At 38.1% G+C, this 19,705-nt stretch overlaps 1 protein-coding gene across 5 annotated transcripts in view; it reads left to right on the top strand.

Annotated features, from left to right (window-relative positions):
- Strn3 (striatin, calmodulin binding protein 3) overlaps positions 1 to 19,705 on the top strand; it is an 83,811-nt gene that overhangs the window by 13,705 nt on the left and 50,401 nt on the right. For all 5 annotated transcript variants that reach the window (NM_001172098.1, NM_001364437.1, NM_052973.2 and 2 more), the window contains exons 2-3: positions 16,934 to 17,037; positions 17,423 to 17,496. In NM_001172098.1, the coding sequence (NP_001165569.1) occupies positions 16,934 to 17,037; positions 17,423 to 17,496 (178 nt within the window). The remainder of the gene's footprint in view (positions 1 to 16,933; positions 17,038 to 17,422; positions 17,497 to 19,705) is intronic.

Here is a 19,705-nt window from a genome sequence, read left to right as displayed (position 1 = left end):
GGGATCTCTGGGTAGATAAAGAAAGCAAGCTCAGCAAGCCAGGAAGAGCAAGCCAGTAAGCAGCACTTCTCCATGGCCTTTGCTTCAGTTTCTGTCTGCAGATTTGTCTTGAGTTCCTGCCCTGACTTCTCTGAATGAGTGACTGTAAGCTGTAAACTGAAATAAACCTTTTTCTCCCAAGTTGCTTTTGGTCATGGTGCTTTGTCATAGCAACAGAAATGTAACTGAGATACTGAGTAAAACCTGTGTTTGAGCCTTCTTGGAGAACAAGGAACATGCACTTATTTTGCTTTCTTCCCTATGTTTTATGATATTTAATTTGTGTTACATCTTTTGTTGCATACTTAGTAATTTTATGATTCATTTGTATTGCTGGAGACTGAACTCAGGGCTTTATGCACGATCTTCAAGCACTATATATGCTTAGTTCTACATTTTTTTGATTCAATTAAAATAATATTTTAATAACAGCAACTCTGAAAGTCAGATTCACCTCCTTTCTTGATTGTTTTCTACATTTTGTATTTTTGTTGTGTGTGTGTGGTCACTGGCTTCTTTGTACAGTGCAGGGAAAGTGGTAAAAGGATAGAGAAACTGAGTTAGTAAAAGTTTCAAATCTTGCATGCCTGGAATATGTGTTCTTTACCAATTCTTTTTTCAAATTAATTAATCAACTAATTAATTAATAATTAATGTATGTACATTGTGTGTGGAGGTAGAGGGGGAGCAGAGACGGACAGACAAAAGACAATCTGTGGGAGTTGGTTCTCTCCTATTGTCATATAGGTTCCAGGGACCAAACTTAGGTAGCAGGCTTGGAGCTACTCCCTAGGCCATCTTTCTAGCCCTATAGTTAGTAGTATATCCTAAAAAGATATCCAATTCAGCCTTCACATTCAAGAATTGAAGAAGCTAAGAACAAGGCTACTGGGCATTTATAAAGCTAGTTAGAGGGATTCAAATATATATCTGTTTAGATGCCCAGGCTAGTCTAGTGTGCTTGGATCAATATCTTATTTCTTCACCTGATTTTCTATAATTTCTAAGAAAAGATTATTGGAGTTCTAAAACTAAGTAGGTCTTTTTTTTTTTTTTTTAAATGGTGTTTGGAATCATCTTGTTCCTAGGAGCAATGTTGAACAGTATGCAGATATTTAGTAACAAGTGGTTTCTGGAGTGATAGCATTTGGACAGATGGATCTGATGTATTTTTAACTTTCCAGGAAGATGATTTCACAGTTAACTTTGGAAACGTCTCCTAATGACTGTGAGTTACCAGGTAATGGAAACTCTTCATTTGTTGGCAGAATCAGTATAAATGAGAAGTCAGAGTATGTTGTAGAATTAAGTCAACATTATAGTATCAGTGGTGGATTGTTTGAACTGTAGATCATCTGTGTCTTTGCTGTTGCTTGTATCAATTTGCATTTTACTTAATGCTCATGTCAAGTAATAGTACTTTGATTGTTGAGAATTTACATTAAGGATAATCTTAGAGGTAGTTCTAAGACATTTTAAGTGAAGTTGAAATTATTTATAATGGAATAATTTTATAATAAAGCAGAAAGATTACATGTTTGTAACATGAGTTACAAACATTCCAGCCTCAGAATCATTCTTCCTGTTTGTTTTGCTTTTTGAGACAAGGTCTGCCCATGTAGCCCAGTTTGGTTTTGAACTAATGATTTTTTTGCATCTTCAGGAATGCATATGCTCCCCATAACCTGTTAAAGTTGACCACCATTATAAATATACAGTTCCGTGGGGTTAAATACTTAATCTTGTTATACAACCAGGATCCAGAATGTTTCTCTTTTCCCAGCTCCTGCCAGCCCTTATTTTACTTTGTTTCTGAGTTATTTAATGTGTTGTGTCTGCACAGATCTGACCACTCTGGATATATCATATGAGTGGGATGGCACAATATTTTTCTTGTGACTCCCCCACTTTCACTGTCCTTGAGGTTCAACCGTGCATTGTGTGTCATATGCCAAAATTCCTTTCATTCATTCTCTCTCAACTGTGGCCCAGGCTGGCCTTGAACTTTTGATCTTTTTCCTTTCAAGTGCCTGGATCACGGACCTATGCTACCATACTGGCTCACATTTCATTTTTACAGGAATAATGTATTGAATGTATACATGACTTTTTGCTTGTTTGTTAATTTGTTGATGGACATTTGGATTTACTTGTTAGATTTTGAGAACAGTGCTACTGAGAACTTGTGCAGATGTCTGAGATGTTTTCAGTTCTGGAGAAGGCCAAGAGATAGGATTGCTGGGTCACATGGTAGTTGTTTTTTTAAGACGGGGCTAGAGAGATTGCTATTTTTTTATTTTATTTTATATACATTGGTATTTTAACTGAGTATTTGTCTGTGTGAAGATGTTGGATCCCCTGGAATGTGTTATGGGAGTTCTGAGCTGCCATGTGAGTGCTCAGAATTGAATCTGGGTCTTCTGGAAGAGCAGTCAGTGCTCTTAACCACTGAACTATCTGTCCTGCCCCCAAGATGGCTTTTTTTTTTTTTTCCCTTTTGGATTTTGGTTTTTCAAGATAGGGTTTCTCTGTGTAGCCCTTGCTGTCTTGGAACTCACTCTGTAGACCAGGCTGGCCTTGAACTCAGAAATCCGTCTGCCTCTGCTTCCCAAGTGCTGGGATTAAAGGCGTGCACCACCATGCCCGGTTTCCAAGATGGCTATTTTTAAGAAGGGATCCCAGATCCCCGTGACAAGAAAGAATTGTCCTTTGATTGACTTACTAACCAGTATGTACATGGTGGCTCACAAGTGTCTATAACTCCAGTTCTAGGGGATCTGGTGTCCTCTTCTGACCTCCAAGGGTGTTAAGTATAGATGTGGTACACAGATACAAAACTCTCATACATGTAAAAATAAAATATATAAATCTAAAAAAAATTTAAAAAGAGAAAAATTATGAGAGTGGTTTAGTAAGGTTACAAGCACTTGCTACTCTTACTATAGAGAGCTCACATTTATTTCTCAGTACCCCACACTAGGCAGTTCATAATTACCTGTAACTCTACCTCTAAGGGATATGACACTCTTCTTTGGGCCTCTATGGACAAATGCCACACACACATATAATGTGTTATTTTGGTTATTTTTTAAACCTTAACTGGGCATGGTGGTGCATGCATTTGGAGGTATGTGAGTTTGAGGCCAGTCTAGTGAGATCTGGAGTTACACAGAGAAACACTGCCTCCAAAAAAAGAACTCAAAAAAAATTGGTAAAACTTAATTTAATCTTTATTGATTTTAAAAATCAAATAGAATAATAAATGTTCAACTCTGTATCATTCAGAGTTCCTTAAAAACAATAGTTCATTTAAATAATATTTAGATCAGTGTTTATATTTTCAACAGTTACTTAGAATTGCCTGTGAAGGTCAATATAATCTCTACTCTCATTGATTATAAGGTAGTAATAAAGACAAGTAGAGTTGTATCCATGTTAACAAATGTTATACTAAAGAAATTTCACTGCACAGAAGGGCTAGCTCATTTATACTCGTGGTTTTGATAATAGATTCCCAGAGAAAAGGACAGCTAAGCTTTGACCTGAAGAGTAGGCCAAGTGGGAGAATTCTTTCATGTATGGGGAACAGCATGTGAGAGGTGTAGAGCAGAAAAGGCTATTTACCAGACTCAGTGAAATGAAAGAATGACAGATAGCTAGAAGTGTATTTTAGTCAGGAAGTGAAGAAAAAGGAAAGAAAAGGTCAGACAGGGTGGCCCTACGTCTAAATTCCAGTGCAAAACAAAACCTCAGTGAGTTGAGCCTAGTTGTGTATAATCCATTTTCTAGGGAAGGTGAGGCAAAAGAATAAGTTCAAGGCTATCCTGGGCAATTTTGATAACACTCTCAAGATAAAAAATACAAAAGAGTTGGCTATATATACCTCTTTGGTGGAGTACTTGCCTACTATGTGTGAGGCTCAGGAGTTCAACTCCTAATCCCAACACAAACCCAACAAAATATCAAGTGTTGGTAAAGGTGTGGAAATTGCGACATTTGTACACAACTAATAGAACTTTAATATTATGGCAGGTGCTTGAAATACATTTTTAGTTTTTAAAATTTATTTTATGTATATTGGTGTCTGGTTTGCATGTCTGTGTACCATGTGTATGCAGTGCCTGCCTAGGCCAGAAGCACAAGTTAAATCCTCAGAAATTGTATTTTCAGGAAATTGTATGCTGGGAATGGATCGCAGGTCTTCTGGAAGACATGGACCTGTCGCTCCAGCCTCAACCATCTCACTATAGTAATGCTGTGCTTCAGGTCCTTCCTTTTCTAGTGCAGTTACAGGTGGCCTTGTCTATGCTATGACAATTGTAGGCAGTTTGGTCATAGTGTCTGCTATTTTTTAAACACTACATCCTGTGATTTCTTTGTAAGTTAAAGGATCCTCCATGTCTACCCCTGTAGCCCCCCCATAGCCCTTATGAATCACAGTACCTGCTCCCACAGTGTTCATTGAGAGCTCTTACACTTCCATTTGCTGACATTTCTCTTCACCTCTTGGTTCATTGGCCCAGGAAAAAAGTTGTGCAGAAACTCCTCTTACCACATTTACATTTCTTTCTCTTTACTCCTTCTCTTTCTATTTTTTTCTCCTTTCCCTTTCTGAGATGGAAACTTCTGGTTTCTTTGGAAAGTCAGTTCTGTCGGATGGTATTTTGCTGGGGCAAACACATTAAGAAATGTTTTCCTGAAGCAGACAAAGGGGATAGGATATTTTTCTAAAGCAAGCATGTGAAAGGGCATATGATGGATTTAAAGGGCATATGTGAAAGGACACACGTGTGGTTTGCCTTATGTATTGTTGAATTCCATTTGTCATGACTCCATAGAGAGAAATGCACCAGGAAGCTTCATGAGAGGTTTCTACAGCTTCAGTGGATTTGGGCTGATTGGCAGAGTGATGTCAGCTGATGCAAACTGAGTCAAGACCCGTGGAAGACTCATGATGATTGGAGGGAGTATAAATAAGACTCAGCAGACAGTGGTGGGGAGAGGGGTTTGGCTTCTTGGTCGTCTTCACTGATCTCCGCTTTGTTGAGAAAAATATGCCTAAAAAACCCTCCTGGCATCCCTGGTGGTTCTGGTCCCTCCTGCTGGCTTGTGCTGGTTCTGCTAAGGCCTGGCTATTTCTGTTAAGTCATGCTATCTCTGATGATTCGTGTGTGCTATCCTGACACTACCAAACTAGACCACTGGTATATTTGTAAAGTATAATACTGCTGACCTGTGAACTAAACTACTGATTTCCTGAAAACACAGATGATATTTGCTCCAAAAAAAATTTCTAAACAGTCTGCTTCCCTGTACCCTAATAACCTTTCTTTTCCACTACCTCTGGGGGTGATGGGCTAAAAAGGAGGTTAAAAGGTTTTAAAACCCATATTAAAAGTAAGATTTAAGAGGTTAAAACTATACCTTTCCCCTTCTCCATTTTCCCATTCCTTCTTTTTTTCTTCTCTTTCCTTGAGTGCCTCAAACTTGCTATATAGTTGAGTCTGACCTAATTTATTCCCTTCTGCCTCTGCCTCTGCCTCCCAGGTTCTGAGATTACAGGTGTGTATTCATGGCTCCAAATCTATTCTTTTGAATTGTAATTTTACAGATAAACTCTCATGTTTTCTGAGTATTAGTATTATACTGGTATAGCAAGATAATTTGCCTAAGGTCAGTTCTAAGTGTTAGCATTGGAATGTGAATTGGAATCTACCATCTGTTTGTAAATCATGTGGTTGTCTGTCTGTCTGTCTAATCTTGGTTACAAGGGGCAGGTTTTCTTTGTTGTTCTGGCTGTCCCAAAGCTCGCTTTGGAGAACTGCCTCTTACCCCCCAAGCACTAGCTAAATCCAGGGTTCTTGTTTCATGTGCTACAATTTTGTTGCTACTTTCCCCCTCAGACCCATATTCTGAATTCCTTGGACTACCATGAGGAAGGTTGCTTTTGATAGCAGATGTAGGTCTTTTCTCTTGTATGCATGCTGATATATGAGAACATTTCTTTCACATTGAAGGTGATCAGTCTGGCTTGTGGGTAGTGTGTATACCAGATTGCCAGGCTGGGTCCTGGAGGGAGACGTTTTATGATGCTGTTCTATAATTTGAACTGGAACAGGCTGCTTCCTATGAGTTAGACTCCATGCTTTTGTTTTTTTGCGACAGGATTTCTCTGTGTAACCTTGAGTGTCCTTGAATTCACTTTGTAGACCAGGCTGGGCTCCAACTCAGAGATCTATCTTCCTGTCTCTGCTTCCTGGCTTCATAGGACTTTTCTAAATGGCTGTTCAAATTATTAAGTATTTGTTAATTCTTGAAGGGTTGGTTCAAATTCAGCTGTCAAAGTTATGAGAACAGTGTACTCCATAAAAGTTTAGATTGCTAAGTATTTTAAATTAGTTACCAGTAAGTGATTTGAATATTTAAGTTATTTAATATATATGAGTTATTTAAAAGCAACCCTGTAGCATGAACTACTGAAAAAATAAAATAAAATAAAATAAAGCAATCCACACTATCTCCAGCAGGTCACTGGCCAGCCATGTTCCCATCTCATGGAGACTCTCTGATCCAGAGCTCCGAAATCTCTCCACTCAGCTCACTAAGTTCCCATGGAGGGTCACTGCTGTTCTAGGTTCACACTTCCAAATTTCTGTGACTGTCTGTAGTGCCCTGCCATCATACCTTTCTCTGGAACTCAGTTAAGTCGCTGAGTGAAGGAAAACATCACTCAATCTTAGTTTAGAGTCAAAAGGCAACAAAGTTGTTGGGCACTATAATTAGCATGCTAATAGTAAGCCATTCTAACAGTAGGAAATCCCTGGGATCCATTGCCTGAACTGTGGGTCTCCACTACCTACATTTTTGCTCCATCCAAAAGTCCAAAAGCCCTGCCTCTGCTGTCCCTCAGCTGTCCCTCTGCTGTCCCTCAGCTGTCCCTCTGCTGTCCCTCCGCCTGACCCAGAAGTCTTGCTTGCCCAGTGATTGGTTTCCTAGAAATCTTTATTCATTAGAAGGCTTACCTGTGAAATCCTTAGTAGCCTGGTCCTAAGTAGCCTTACTTGGGGAAGCAGAATTAGCATCAAAATACAAACTGCATGAGGGCTAGCCACAACACAACCCCTCACAAAAAAATTAAGTGGTTTGAATAGAATAACCGTCCTTAGGCTTTGAAGACTTGGTCCCCAGCTGGTAAAACTGGGAAGGATTTGGACATGTGGCCTCGGTGGAGGAGGTGTGTCACTGGGGTTGGGCTATGAGGTTGTAAAAGATTGCTGGTGCTTTCCCTACGTTGGAATCAAAATGTAAGTTCCCAGCTGTTCCTGCTGCCATCCTTTGCTCCATCGTGTAATCTAACCCTTTGAAACATAAGTCCAAATTAAACACATTGTTTTATACATTGCCTTGGTCTTGGTGTCTTATTGAAAGGAGCTAAGACAGTGACTTTATTAATTGGTAAGTTATTGCACTTTTAATGAAAAGAATTAGATTTAAACCTTTTTTTGGGCCATTCTTGTGGGAAGAGGTCATGGAATTTTAGAGACTTAAAGCCTAGAGTATTTTGAAATACCTGTAGTTGCAATGGTTATGTGTCAAGTGAGAGAAACTGCTTTGCAGGGTTTGTAGCTCTGGCTGGTTTGGCACTATATAGCTTAGACCTCAAATTTCTGGCAATCCTTGTGTCTCATCCTCTCTAGTGTTGTGATTACAGGGGTACACCATCATGGTTCACTTCTTCATTGACTTTCTTAAGGTTAAGTATAGAGATTGTGTTCAGGTTTTAACCCTTTGGAAATTTTAATAGTAGGTTACATGATTATAGCATAGCATAGTTTTTAAGTAGTATACCTGGATCCTAAAGCCTACAGTTCTTATTCATGTTCAGATTTTCACATAAACACATTCTTAGTTTCTGTCATGAGTGTTCTGAATTAGTATGCAGTAGAGTAGTAAAGTCTGAAATTAGAAACATGCTTATTTGGACCAAATGAATTCTCCTTTAATCATATAAAATAATTTTGCCTTATTTTAAAATAAAATATCAAAGATAGAATAAGTACTTCTAGGCTAAAATTGTTAAGAATTGTACATGTGGGAGTGGAGAGACAGCTTAGTGGCTAAGAGCTCTGACTGCTTTTCCAGAGGACTCAGGTTTAATTCCTAGGAGATCTTACATCCTCTTCTGGTATCTTTGGGCAAACATCCATACACATAAAGATAAATGCATAAAATTTAAAAAGAAAAACCTTATAAAAGTGAATTGTAAATGTAAGAGTATTCACAAATATATATGTGTATGTATGTATGTGTATATATATATATATATTTTTTTTTTAATTTATTTTTTTGAGACAGGGTTTCTCTGTGTAGCCCTGGCTGTCCTGGCACTCACTTTGTAGACCAGGCTGGCCTTGAACTCAGAAATCTGCCTGCCTTTGCCTCCAAGTACTGGGATCAAAGGCGTGTGCCACCACCGTCCGGCCCCATATTTTATAACTGAGAAAGCTGAAAACTGTAATTTATGACATTGTTCAACAAGAGGAAAGGTGTTCATCTGAGGATATAACCCAGTTCATAGAGTGGAGGCTTGCTTAGCATTCGTGAATGGAGTCCAAGGCGGTTCCATCCTCTGTACCACATAAAACTGGACGATGTTGCTACACATCGACAATCGTAGCACTTGAGAGATAGAGGCAGGATAAGAAGTTTGAGGTCATCTTGGGCTCTTGAGATCTTGTCTTATAAGAACAACAAAGTGGGACCTAAAGAGATGGCCAAATGGTTATGAGCACAACTGCATGCACCTAATTTTAGTAATGATGAAAAAAAGGACTGGATTCCAATATTTTTGGACTGAAATTGAGCTGGCAAGTATTTTTTTATTATTCTTGCTAATTCAGTTAGTTTTACTATACTGACTTGGAGCTTGTTAATTCTAATGAGTTAGAATTCTAATTCAGGATAAGCAAGAAGGCTTAGCAAGTAAAAGGTGCTTGCTGCCAAGGCTGCTGACACGAGCTGTATACATGCAACCAACATGGTCAAGGAAAGGACCAAGTCCTCAACCAGTTGTCTTCTGAGCTTCATGTGTACTCAGTGATGTGTGTAGTCTCCATACCCTGTACTTAAAACAGAATTAAAAAAATATTCTAATTCAGAAATGAAGTTAATGTAGGCTTTTAGATGTGAATGTAATTAATAGTCATGAGATTGCAAACTCTTGTCGAGATGATTTTTTCCATGCTATTCATAGCTGTTTTATCATTTCATAAGTAATAGGGTGTACTCTGAACTAAGGTCATCTAGATTCATGTCTTGGTGGTTCCACTGTTGCTCTTGGGAGAAGCAAGAGAAACTCCTTTAAGTGTACGTCCCTGAACTCTTCTGTAAAGAAAGTGGGGAAAATACACACCAGCTCAGAGGTTTGTTTGTAAGGTATAAATGAGACTCGCCCATATATAAAAAATAGTATAGTTGGTTGTTACTTTATTATGTATTCTAAAATTTAAAAAGATAAAAAGTTTTATATGATTTTTGTTAAGCGATTAGGGGCAAGTTTTACTGAAGTGACAAGGCTGTTTATAATCTTATTCACATGGAATAAACAGACACTTTCTTAGAAGCATGTGTGTGCCTGTGCTACTGCCACAGTTTACATCAAACAATACGTTAGGCAATGCTATATGTGGGATATGGATTTATAATTTCTAGAACACACCTAGAATCAAGGTCTTAGGGGAAGGATTTGAGCATTAATAGTGAATGGCGTATTACATAGCTGAATGCTGTTTTCTCAGTCAGAGGATCAAGATTTGTAATAATTTTAGGAATCTCCCTTGGTCAGTTGCTAATTTAATTGTTGATTATTAAGTGTTCTTTGAATTTTAAGGAGAATAATGATTCCCATCTATTAATTTGAATGTAGAATTAGTATTGCTTGTAATCTTGCTTTTATTATACATTTTGAAGTTAATCTCTCCTGTTATTTGTATTATTTTGTTGGAGACATAGTCTTCTTCATAACCTACACTGGCCTTGAATTCAGGGTGTTTCCATCTTAGCTTCCTGAGAGATGAAATTATACCATTCCTAGACAGAATGAATGTATTTTTACTCTGTTATCTTGTTCTAGACCAGCCAGGGCTACCACCATAGTGAGACTGCCTTGAAAAGAGAAAGAAAATCCATTCTTCAACCAACTCTGGTCATGTAAAATGAAGTTGGGAATTTAGAGGCTGATGGTACTTTGATTTATTTTATTTTTAATTATGTGCACAAGAGTGCAGGTGTCCATGGACGCTAAAATTTGGTTCCCTTAGGACCTGCTACCCAACGAGGGCACTGGAAACTGAACTTGCATTCTCAGGAAGAGCAGAGCACTGTGCTCTGACTCACTGAGCCATGGAGGGTGATAATTGTTTTGATTATTCATTAAACCTTGCTTTAAATAGAAGGCTTAAAAAATAAGATTGAAGTCAGGCAGTGGTGGCACACATCTTTAGTCCCAGCACTCAGAAGGCAGAGGCAGGCAGATCTCTGAGTCCAAGGCCAGCCTGGCCTACAAAGTGAGTTTTAGGACAGCCAAGGCTACACAGAGAAACCCTGTCTCAAATCAAGAAAAAAAATTTAAGATTTACTTGCGTTTGTATGTTTTTTTCTTAGTGTTTTTCTTTTCCCTGGAATTCTTTTCCATCAATAAAATTGGAAAATATTTTAATAAAAATCTGTAAACTATCGAATACAAGATTTTTTGTTCATGTATTTTCTTTGAAAAGATAAAAATAGAGTGCCCTCCCTTTGATTTGGACACAGACTTTTATTACAACATGATAGATTATACAAAGGTTTGTATGTTCTGCCTCAGAACACTGAATTTTGGAATGAATTATTTGTGTGTGGTTTTTAAAAATAATATCAACTTTATGGTGAATCTCAGTGAAAATATATAGAACCAGCTTCTCATATGATTGTAGATCATGAAGCAGAGATGGTTTCTAAGGCCTGCCCTAATGATCTGGATTCTACCAGCAAAATCTCAACTAACTCTCTCTAATACTCTCTCTCTCTCTCTCTCTCTCTCTGTCTCTCTCTCTCTCTCTCTCTCTGTGTGTGTGTGTGTGTGTGTGTGTGTGTAAACCAGCTTGGCCTCAACCCGGTGGTCCTATGCCTTCTCTTCAGCATATCTTACTGATATATACTACCACAACCGTCCTAAGTTTTGAATCTTTTGTATGATTATTTATTGTATGTGTATGTACCTGTGTGTATGCACACTCACAGGCCAGAAGAGGATGTAGCTGTCCTCAGCTATCTCTCTGACCTTTGAGGTCTCTTCTGAAATTGGGTTTCTCTGGTAGGCTGGAAGCCAGGAAGTCCCAATACTCCTGTCTCTGCTTCGCTTGGAGCTGGGATTACAGGCATGCACAAGCTGCCTGACTTGTAACATGCATGTTAGATCCAAACTCTAGTTTTTATTGCTTCATGGCAAGTTCTCTAAACCACTGAACCATTTTTCTTAGCCCTTGAATGATATCCATAATATATATGCAAGTATACAGTGTGTGTGTGGAGAGAGAGAATAGCATTCACTAGATGTCAGTGGTTCACCTGAATTTAAACTGAATCTTGTTTTAGTAAAGGGAAACAAGTAATTGTGAATCATTTAGACTGATCCTGCGTGAATCAATATTGAGAGTTTTATGCTGGTGACCTCTAGTGGTTGTCACCAAACATCAGCAAATAGTAAATAGTTCTTTGGCAATCAGATGTTGAATGGTGAATGAATTCAGGAGATATGTAAAATATGGCACCAGATGTTGAAAATCAGGAACAAGGTTGGGTTATGCTGCGTTATTAACAGAAATTGAATAGATGGAAACAAGTTTGTACATTTTGCTTTGGTAATAGTGAAGTTAGCTACTTCCCTTCCTACTTTGTTCATTTGAGACAGGGTCTCTCTATGTGCCCCTGTCTACCCTGGAACTGTGTGAACCAGTGCTGGGATTAAAGGCATGCACCACTATGCCTGGCTTACCTTTCTACTTTTTAGATCAGGGTACTTAAAAACATCAATTGATGTCAACAGATAAAGAATTTTGCTGGTGTTCAACAACTGTTTTTCTGTTGGGGAAAACATTTCATTGGAGTACTTACTTTGCAAATGTAAAGTTTTGGACTCAAACCTCAGCACTCTAGGTAAAAAGAAATTAGAAGTCTTACCTTCATTGAACCAACCACACATTCCATCGTAGGGTGCTCTTCCCCTACTTTTATTGAGACAGGTCTTGGTACTTAGCTTCAGGAAGCCTGGAATTCATCGTGTGACTCAGGAAGCTAAACTTACCCTCCTCCCCCCTTTAATTAAGCCGGGTATTGGTGGTGCACACCATTAATCCCAGTCCTTGGGAGGCAGAGGCAGCCGGATCTCTGTTAGTTCAAGGCCAACATGGTCTACAGAGCAAGTTCCAGGACTGCAAGGGCTCCATTATACAGAGAAACCTTGTCTCTATAAACCTAACAACAACAACGTTATACAAGGTTGGGCATGCTGATGTACACCTTTAATTCTGTGAGTATTCTGTGAGTTTGAGGCCAGCCAGACTGGTTAGATAGAGTTCTTGACCAGGCAGGGTTATAATAGCCCTTCAAAGAAAGCTACAAATTGTATGTACATAAGGTGCATAAAACATAATTGTAGATTACTTTGGGTGGCATTGACATTTTTAACTATTAAAGTTGTGTTGCATGGACACAGAATGTGCTTATATCCTCTGTAATACCATTCACCAGTGAAAGTGCAAATCTTTTGTATCCTTGATTAATTCCTACATATTTTATCCTTTAAAAAAAGTACTTTGTGGGCTGGAGAGGTGGCTCAGCGGTTAAGAGTGCTGACTGCTCTTCCAGAGGTCCTGAATTCAATTCCCAGCAACCACATGGTGGCTCACAACCATTTGTAATAGGATCCACTGCCCTCTTCAGATGTGTCTGAAGGGAGCAACAGTATAATTATACATAAATATATGAATCTTAAAACAAAACATTACTTTGTGTGTGTGAGTGTATAACGTGTATATGGGTGCCTAAGTCACATATGCTTATGCACATGCATATGCATGCTTACTCACATAGAGGCCTGAGGTTGAAGTTGGGAGTTTTTCTTAGTGATTCTCCACCTGATTTTATTGAGGCAGGGTCTTTGAACAGAATCCACAGCTAGCTTGTTCAGGCGGATCGAATGTTTTTGTCTCATTCTATGCCATTCTATGAAATAGCCTTGGCCTCTCTGAACTCTAACCTCTGTGTGCTGGTGTAAGGAAACATTGCCCAGAAGATTTTGCCTCAGTGATCCTGGTCCCACCCCTGTTTTTGTTTTGTTTTCGTTTTTTCCAAGATAGGGTTTCTCTGTGTAGCCCTAGCAGTCCTAGAACTCACTGAGCCTCTGCCTTGGGATTAAAGGCATGTGCCACCACTGCCCACCAACGATTTATTTGTTTGTATTTTGTATATGTGTGTGACTGTGTCTGGTTGTGTATATGTGAGTGCAAGTGCTTGCAGAGGCCAGAGATTTTTTTTTTTCCCGAAACAGGATTTCTCTGTGTAGCCCTGGCTGTCCTGGAACTCACTCTGTAGACCAGGCTGGTCTCAAACTCAGAAATTCGCCTACCTCTGCCTCACAAGTGCTGGGATCAAAGGCGTGCACCACCACACCCTGCTGAGGTCAGAGATTTTAATCCCCCTGGAGTTACTGGCTATTGTGACCTGCTTCAACAGGGGTACTGGGAATTGAACTGGTCCTCTTGAAGAGCAGTAGGATACTTTTAACCATCGCTATACTTTTAAGGCATTTCTATAGTCTGATGCTGGTCACTTCTTAATCATCTTTAGCTCTTTTTTTTTTTTTTAAATTGATTTCTTTACATAGCTCTGGCTGTTGAGAACTCACTATATAGACCTTAGACATAGATTGTAGACTAGGCTGGCCTGTAACTCACGGTGATCCGCTTGCTTCCAAGTGTTGGGAGTAAAGATTTGTGCCACTGTGCCTATCCAGAACACAGATTCTTAATTTACAATACTATTAAATGGTCCTGATAGAGCCTTTAAGAGACTCAAACCTGTCTCTGCAGCTTGATAAGGCAGCCTCACTTCCATCTTCTGCACTGCTTTCAGCATTTTCTTTCTCACAATAGCTTACTAATTATTAAGCTCTGATGACTCAATTTTCTAGCCCAAAGAGTTTCCACAACCTTCCTAAAAATATGGGTCCAGTCTGTTTCAGCAGTACCTCACTGCCAGTACCAATTTCTGCCTTAGAGTTTCTGTTGCTGGGATGAAACACTATGATAAAAAGCAACTTGGGAAGAAAAGGGTTTTTTGTTTGTTTTTATCAAACAAATCTCTGGGTCATGCTCTATCACTGAGGTAAGTCAGGGCAGGAGCCTGAAGACAAGCACTGAAGCAAAAGCCCTGGAGGAATGTTGATTACTGGCTTACCTCCCACCCCTTCCTCAGTTTGCTCTCTGGAACACCCTAGGAGGTGCCACCTTAGGGGTAGCACCAATCACAGTGGGCTGGGTCCTCTCACATTAACTGTTATGAAGAAAATGCCTCACCACCATGCTTATAGGCAATCTGATGGAGGCATTTACTCAGTTGAAGTTCCACTTCACAAGTACTCAAATATCTCTCTAGCTTTTGTCAAGGATTAAAAACCCAACCAAGACATTTAGCATCTTTTTTCCTTCCCAGTGGCCAGAGCTGTTCTGGCAACTAAAATCCTTTGTAAATTTTATCTCTTTAAAGGTTTATTTGTGTGTGTGTGTGTGTGTGTGTGTGTGTATGTGTATGAAGTCACATGCACTCTTAACCACTGAGCCATCTCTTTTTACATACAGATATATGCAGATGTACATTTGGAGATTGATTGAAATTAAATCTCTTGGTTAATTTGGGTAAATATTGATGGTTTTAGCATGGTGGGTTTGTTAGTCCATTTATTTTCTCTTTTGGTGCCATTACTAAACTGTGAGAATCTCCTACATCTTTACTAAGAGCTATCTTTTGGTTTTGATACTATCATACTGTTTTAGTCATTTTTTCATACAATTTCCCTGTAGCCCAGAGTGACTTCAAATTTTTAATTCTTCTGCTTCTGTCTCCTTAGTGCTAGGATTAGAGGTATGGGGCTACCACCTCTGGCTTGTAAATTTGTTTTTTGAGTTTACATTTAAGTGTTTGTTTGCAGAGATGAGTGCTGCTAGTGGTAAATTATGACCTGTAAGTAACTGGAAGTCCTTTATACTTTACTAAGTGCTAAATCTGTTAATTATTTGGTCAAATGTAACCTTTACACTTTCAGTTGGATTAAAACTAGTAAATAGTTGACTATACTACCAGCTCAAAGTCATCAAGAGAAGACACAAGGCAATTAAGAAAAAGTTATAGGCTTGGGGAGGTAGCTCTGTTTGCAAGGTGTTTGTCTTGCTAGACTTAGGACCTGCATTCAATCCTCATAATGCACTAGAAAAAGACAAGGAAAGGCTAGAGTAATGGCTGAGTGGTTAGAAGCACCAGCTGTTCTTCTAGAGGACTGGGTTTCGGCTCATAACTGTCACACTGTACACATGGTGCACAGACATACATGCAGACAAAACACGGCCTCACAGTATAACTCTGGTTGTCCTGAAACTTTAGATGTAGACCAGGCTAGCTTTGAACTCACAGATACCTGCCTGCTTCTACTCCCCAAATTCTGGGATTAAAGGCATTCACCATTATGCCTTTGAAATTTTTTTAAAGAAGAAACCTCCTCCTCCTTCCTCCTTCCTCCTTCCTCCTTCCTCCTTCCTCCTTCCTCCTTCCTCCTCTTCCTCCTCCTCCTCCTCCTTTTCTTCTTCAGTGGTAACAAAAAGAAATGACCACAAAACAAGTGGTAGCTGAACCATTTGTAATACTCTGAAATTATTTCAAGACTTGAAACTCATTTGGAATGGGATGGTAGAATGGAAATGTATAATAGAACATTTTTTAGCTGGGCATGGTGGTGGTGTATGCCTGCAATTCCTGCACTCAGGAGGCAGAGGTAGGTGAGTGAAGTCTGAGGACAGTTTGGTGTCTAAGACCCTGTCTCAAAAGCAAATTTTAATTTTAATTATTTCAGAAAAGATGCTAAGAGATGTTTCTGTACTTTGGAGTTTCTGAAAAAACTTGTTTGTGAATATGATTTTAGTTTTTGTAAATATTATGCTAGTTTAAATATATAAATACTCTACTTTGATGTTTAGGCCCTTAGTCATTTAACTTTTCTCTTTATCTCCTCTCCTTGTGGCTGTCTTATTTGTTGTCCTTAGCTCTACCTTAAACCCCAGGATCCATTTGTTTTTAGTATTATTTGTTCAATTTTAAACTCCTGATCACTCACCAGAGTATGGGTAAAAACCCCAGGCTTAGTTCAGTCTTAATTTTCAGATCTCTAATTTCTAATTAACTCATGGGGGGTGGGCCAGAATCAAGTGCATGTTAGCTTTCTTCCACCTTGTACAGAGAACTTTTCTCTTTAACCCTTTTTCTCTATGGCTATTCTGTATTCCTACCACCTTCAGATTTTTTAAATTATGCTAATTTTTACCCATAGAATTTCTTCCAGGGTTATATAAAGATTAAGCATTAATCTTAATAGAGGCTCTAAAGAATCATAAGGAAATGGCCTCTGTATGGTTATTTTTATTTTCAAAGACATTATGTTATCTGGTGGAAAGTTTGGTTGATCTTTTTACGGGTTTTGTTTTGAGGTCATGCATAAAAATGCTGCATTTCACATTTATTATTTTTCCTATTTTAATTAGCTGGTTGGTTAAGGAAAAATGAAATAAATGCGTCTTAATGTTTTTAGGCACGGATTGCATTTTTACAAGGAGAAAGGAAAGGTCAAGAGAATTTGAAGAAGGATTTAGTGAGAAGAATAAAGATGTTAGAGTATGCATTAAAACAAGAAAGGTACGTGTATCTCGTTCGTTACTGTGCCCAGAGCAGAACAGTGCTGTCCCCGTTTACATCATTGGACACCTCATTGAAGGCCTTTTCACATTTTACATAGTGTATGGGAAAAGGAATGAAAAAATGAGAAGGAGAAGTAATATATTTTCCATATATTTCAGATGTTTTTTCTCTCTAAACAAAGTAGAAATCTATCTTTTTACATACCTGTATTTGTTACTTGGGTAATTTTCTTTTGTATATTTTATCTACATTTCTATACATTTTCAGTGTTTTTAGCAAAAAAAAATATTAAAATGGACACATTGCTTTGTTATTGGAGTAATGCATAGCAGTACTCAGTTATAAACAAATAATTATTTTTTGCCAATTGTTAAATTTTCAGGGCAAAGTATCACAAATTAAAATATGGCACAGAACTGAACCAAGGTGATTTGAAAATGCCCACCTTTGAATCAGGTAACTTTATTCTTTAAAAAATTCATCTTTATGTAACAGGCATGTACGCTTTATCCTGATTTTGATTTTATAGCATCAGATGAATGAGTATTATAAACTGTAAAATTTGATGAAAAAAATGTTAATAGTATATTTTTTATTATTTTAAAATGTGTATATGTGTGTACATGAGTATTCCTGTATGTGCACATGAGTGCTGCAGTCCACAGAGTATAGAAGAGGGCATTAAATTCCCTGGAGGTGATGTTACAGAGTTCTGAGTTACCCAATGTCGATTCTGGGAACTGACCTTGGATCCTCTGGAAGAGCAGTATAGAATCTTATTAACCCATGAACCATCTCTCCAGCCCTTGGTGAAAATACCAAACAAATAAAAATTTGTTTCATCTGCCTCTCAATCTTATTTTCTCCAAAGTGAAACCTATATAAAATTATGGATATCTTTTTGCTAGTAATTAAAATCAAAACATGGTAAAGAAACTATTTTTTTTATAGCTGTAAAAAATTTTTGTCCCTCATGTATATGTGTGTATATTTATTTATTTATATCTGGTGGGTATAGTGGTACATGCCATGAACTCAGGAGGCAGAGGCAGGCAGATCCTTTGAGTTCAGGACCAGCTTGTTCTGCACAGTGAGCTCCAGGCCAGCCAGGGCTACATAATACATTGCTGTTCCCTCTCCAGTGTTTTTTCATTTATGTATGTATTTTGTGTGTGTGGGCAGTCAGGAGCACTTGGGAATTACATCTGAACTTCTCTCATGTGGGTTTTGGGTGAATTTGGCTCAGGTCATTTGATGTGGCAGCAATCACAAGCTTAAGCTATATTTTAATACTTAAAAAGGTTTATCTGGAGAAGTTCTAAGGTACTGGAAAGTTAGCTAGATTGGATTTTATAGCAGTCATATAAAATTTAGAGTAGGAAAATTATCTCCAATTAGCTTTCTTCTGTATTAAGTAGTAAATATGATAATAATAGTTCATAAATGTGTTCCCTGGAGCAGACTGGATATAGGAAAAAGTTAAGTTTAGTTTAGGTGTCCATATAACTGTATAGAATCTAAAATAATGAAGAATATTTTAACATAAGCAGATTCAGGAATCATACTAGCAATTGTCTATTTCTTAAGTATCTGGATTGTGGTTATCCTATTTCCCTCTTAATTTAAAGCAGGGATTTGTGTATCCTATGATCCTTCAACTCCATAGGTATCAGTGGATAGCCTTGAACATGTGACTGTCCTGTGTCTACCTTCAGAGTGCTGGAGTACAGATGAGAATGCCCGATTTTACAGACGTTTTTGATGGAATCGAATAGAAGCCTACAATGTTATTAGTAGCTTGCTCCTAAAGCAACCATTTTTAAAAAAAATTTAATATGAAAATTTTGTTTCCTTAAGGTTTTTCAAAGTGTATAGTAAGACGGTTAAAACTTACATAGGTGTTGATATGAATAGTAAATTTTTAAAAATACTGGTTAGACTTTGGTTTAATAATATGTACTGAGAAGCAGACCATAAATACCACCCAAATTGTTTATTTTTTGGCCTTCCCTGCTTTGGCTTTTAGCAGCAGAACCGTTTTTGTTGTTGTTGTTACAGACTGAGATTTACATGCCATTCATGTTTCTTGAGTGGTTCTAAAGGCTCATTCTGATTCTAGAGAATACTACCATATTCTCCTCCATAGAGGAGTGAGAGTAAGAACTGAGAATAGCAGTATTTATCTATAATACTCATCATCTCAGGCTAGGCAGGTCAGAGGATCAGGAGCCCAAGGTCATTTTTAGCAACTATGTCCCAGTCTCAGCCCTTTCCTGCTGGGCATGTGCAGGTCTCTGTGAGTCCAATCTAGCCTGCTACAGAGCTCCAGGAGAGCCAGCGTTATCATATAGAAACCCTGTCTCGGAAAACAAAAAAGAAACAACAGAAAAACCCTTTGCTAAAAAACTAAGAATAAGTCTTAGAAAACTGACAGGTGGAAATATTTTTGTATATATTTACCACCTTTAATTACAATAAGACTACTGTAGTAAATGAGGCTCAAAACATATGCAGGAAAAATGGATTTAAAGATTTTCTTCACTTATTTTCTTTTCCAGTATAGCTTTTTCAGAAAATGAACAGAGTTGGAGTTGTTTTGGGTTGTTGCTCCTGGAGTAGAGCTTGTGCTTATCTTAGCTTATTGTATTGTACTAGTTTGTAATAG

Source organism: Mus musculus, chromosome 12, assembly GCF_000001635.26.
Source record: "Mus musculus strain C57BL/6J chromosome 12, GRCm38.p6 C57BL/6J".
In the NCBI taxonomy this organism is placed as follows: domain Eukaryota; kingdom Metazoa; phylum Chordata; class Mammalia; order Rodentia; family Muridae; genus Mus; species Mus musculus.
The sequence above is the reverse complement of the archived record's forward strand: the minus strand, read 5'-3'. Positions and strand labels throughout refer to the sequence as shown.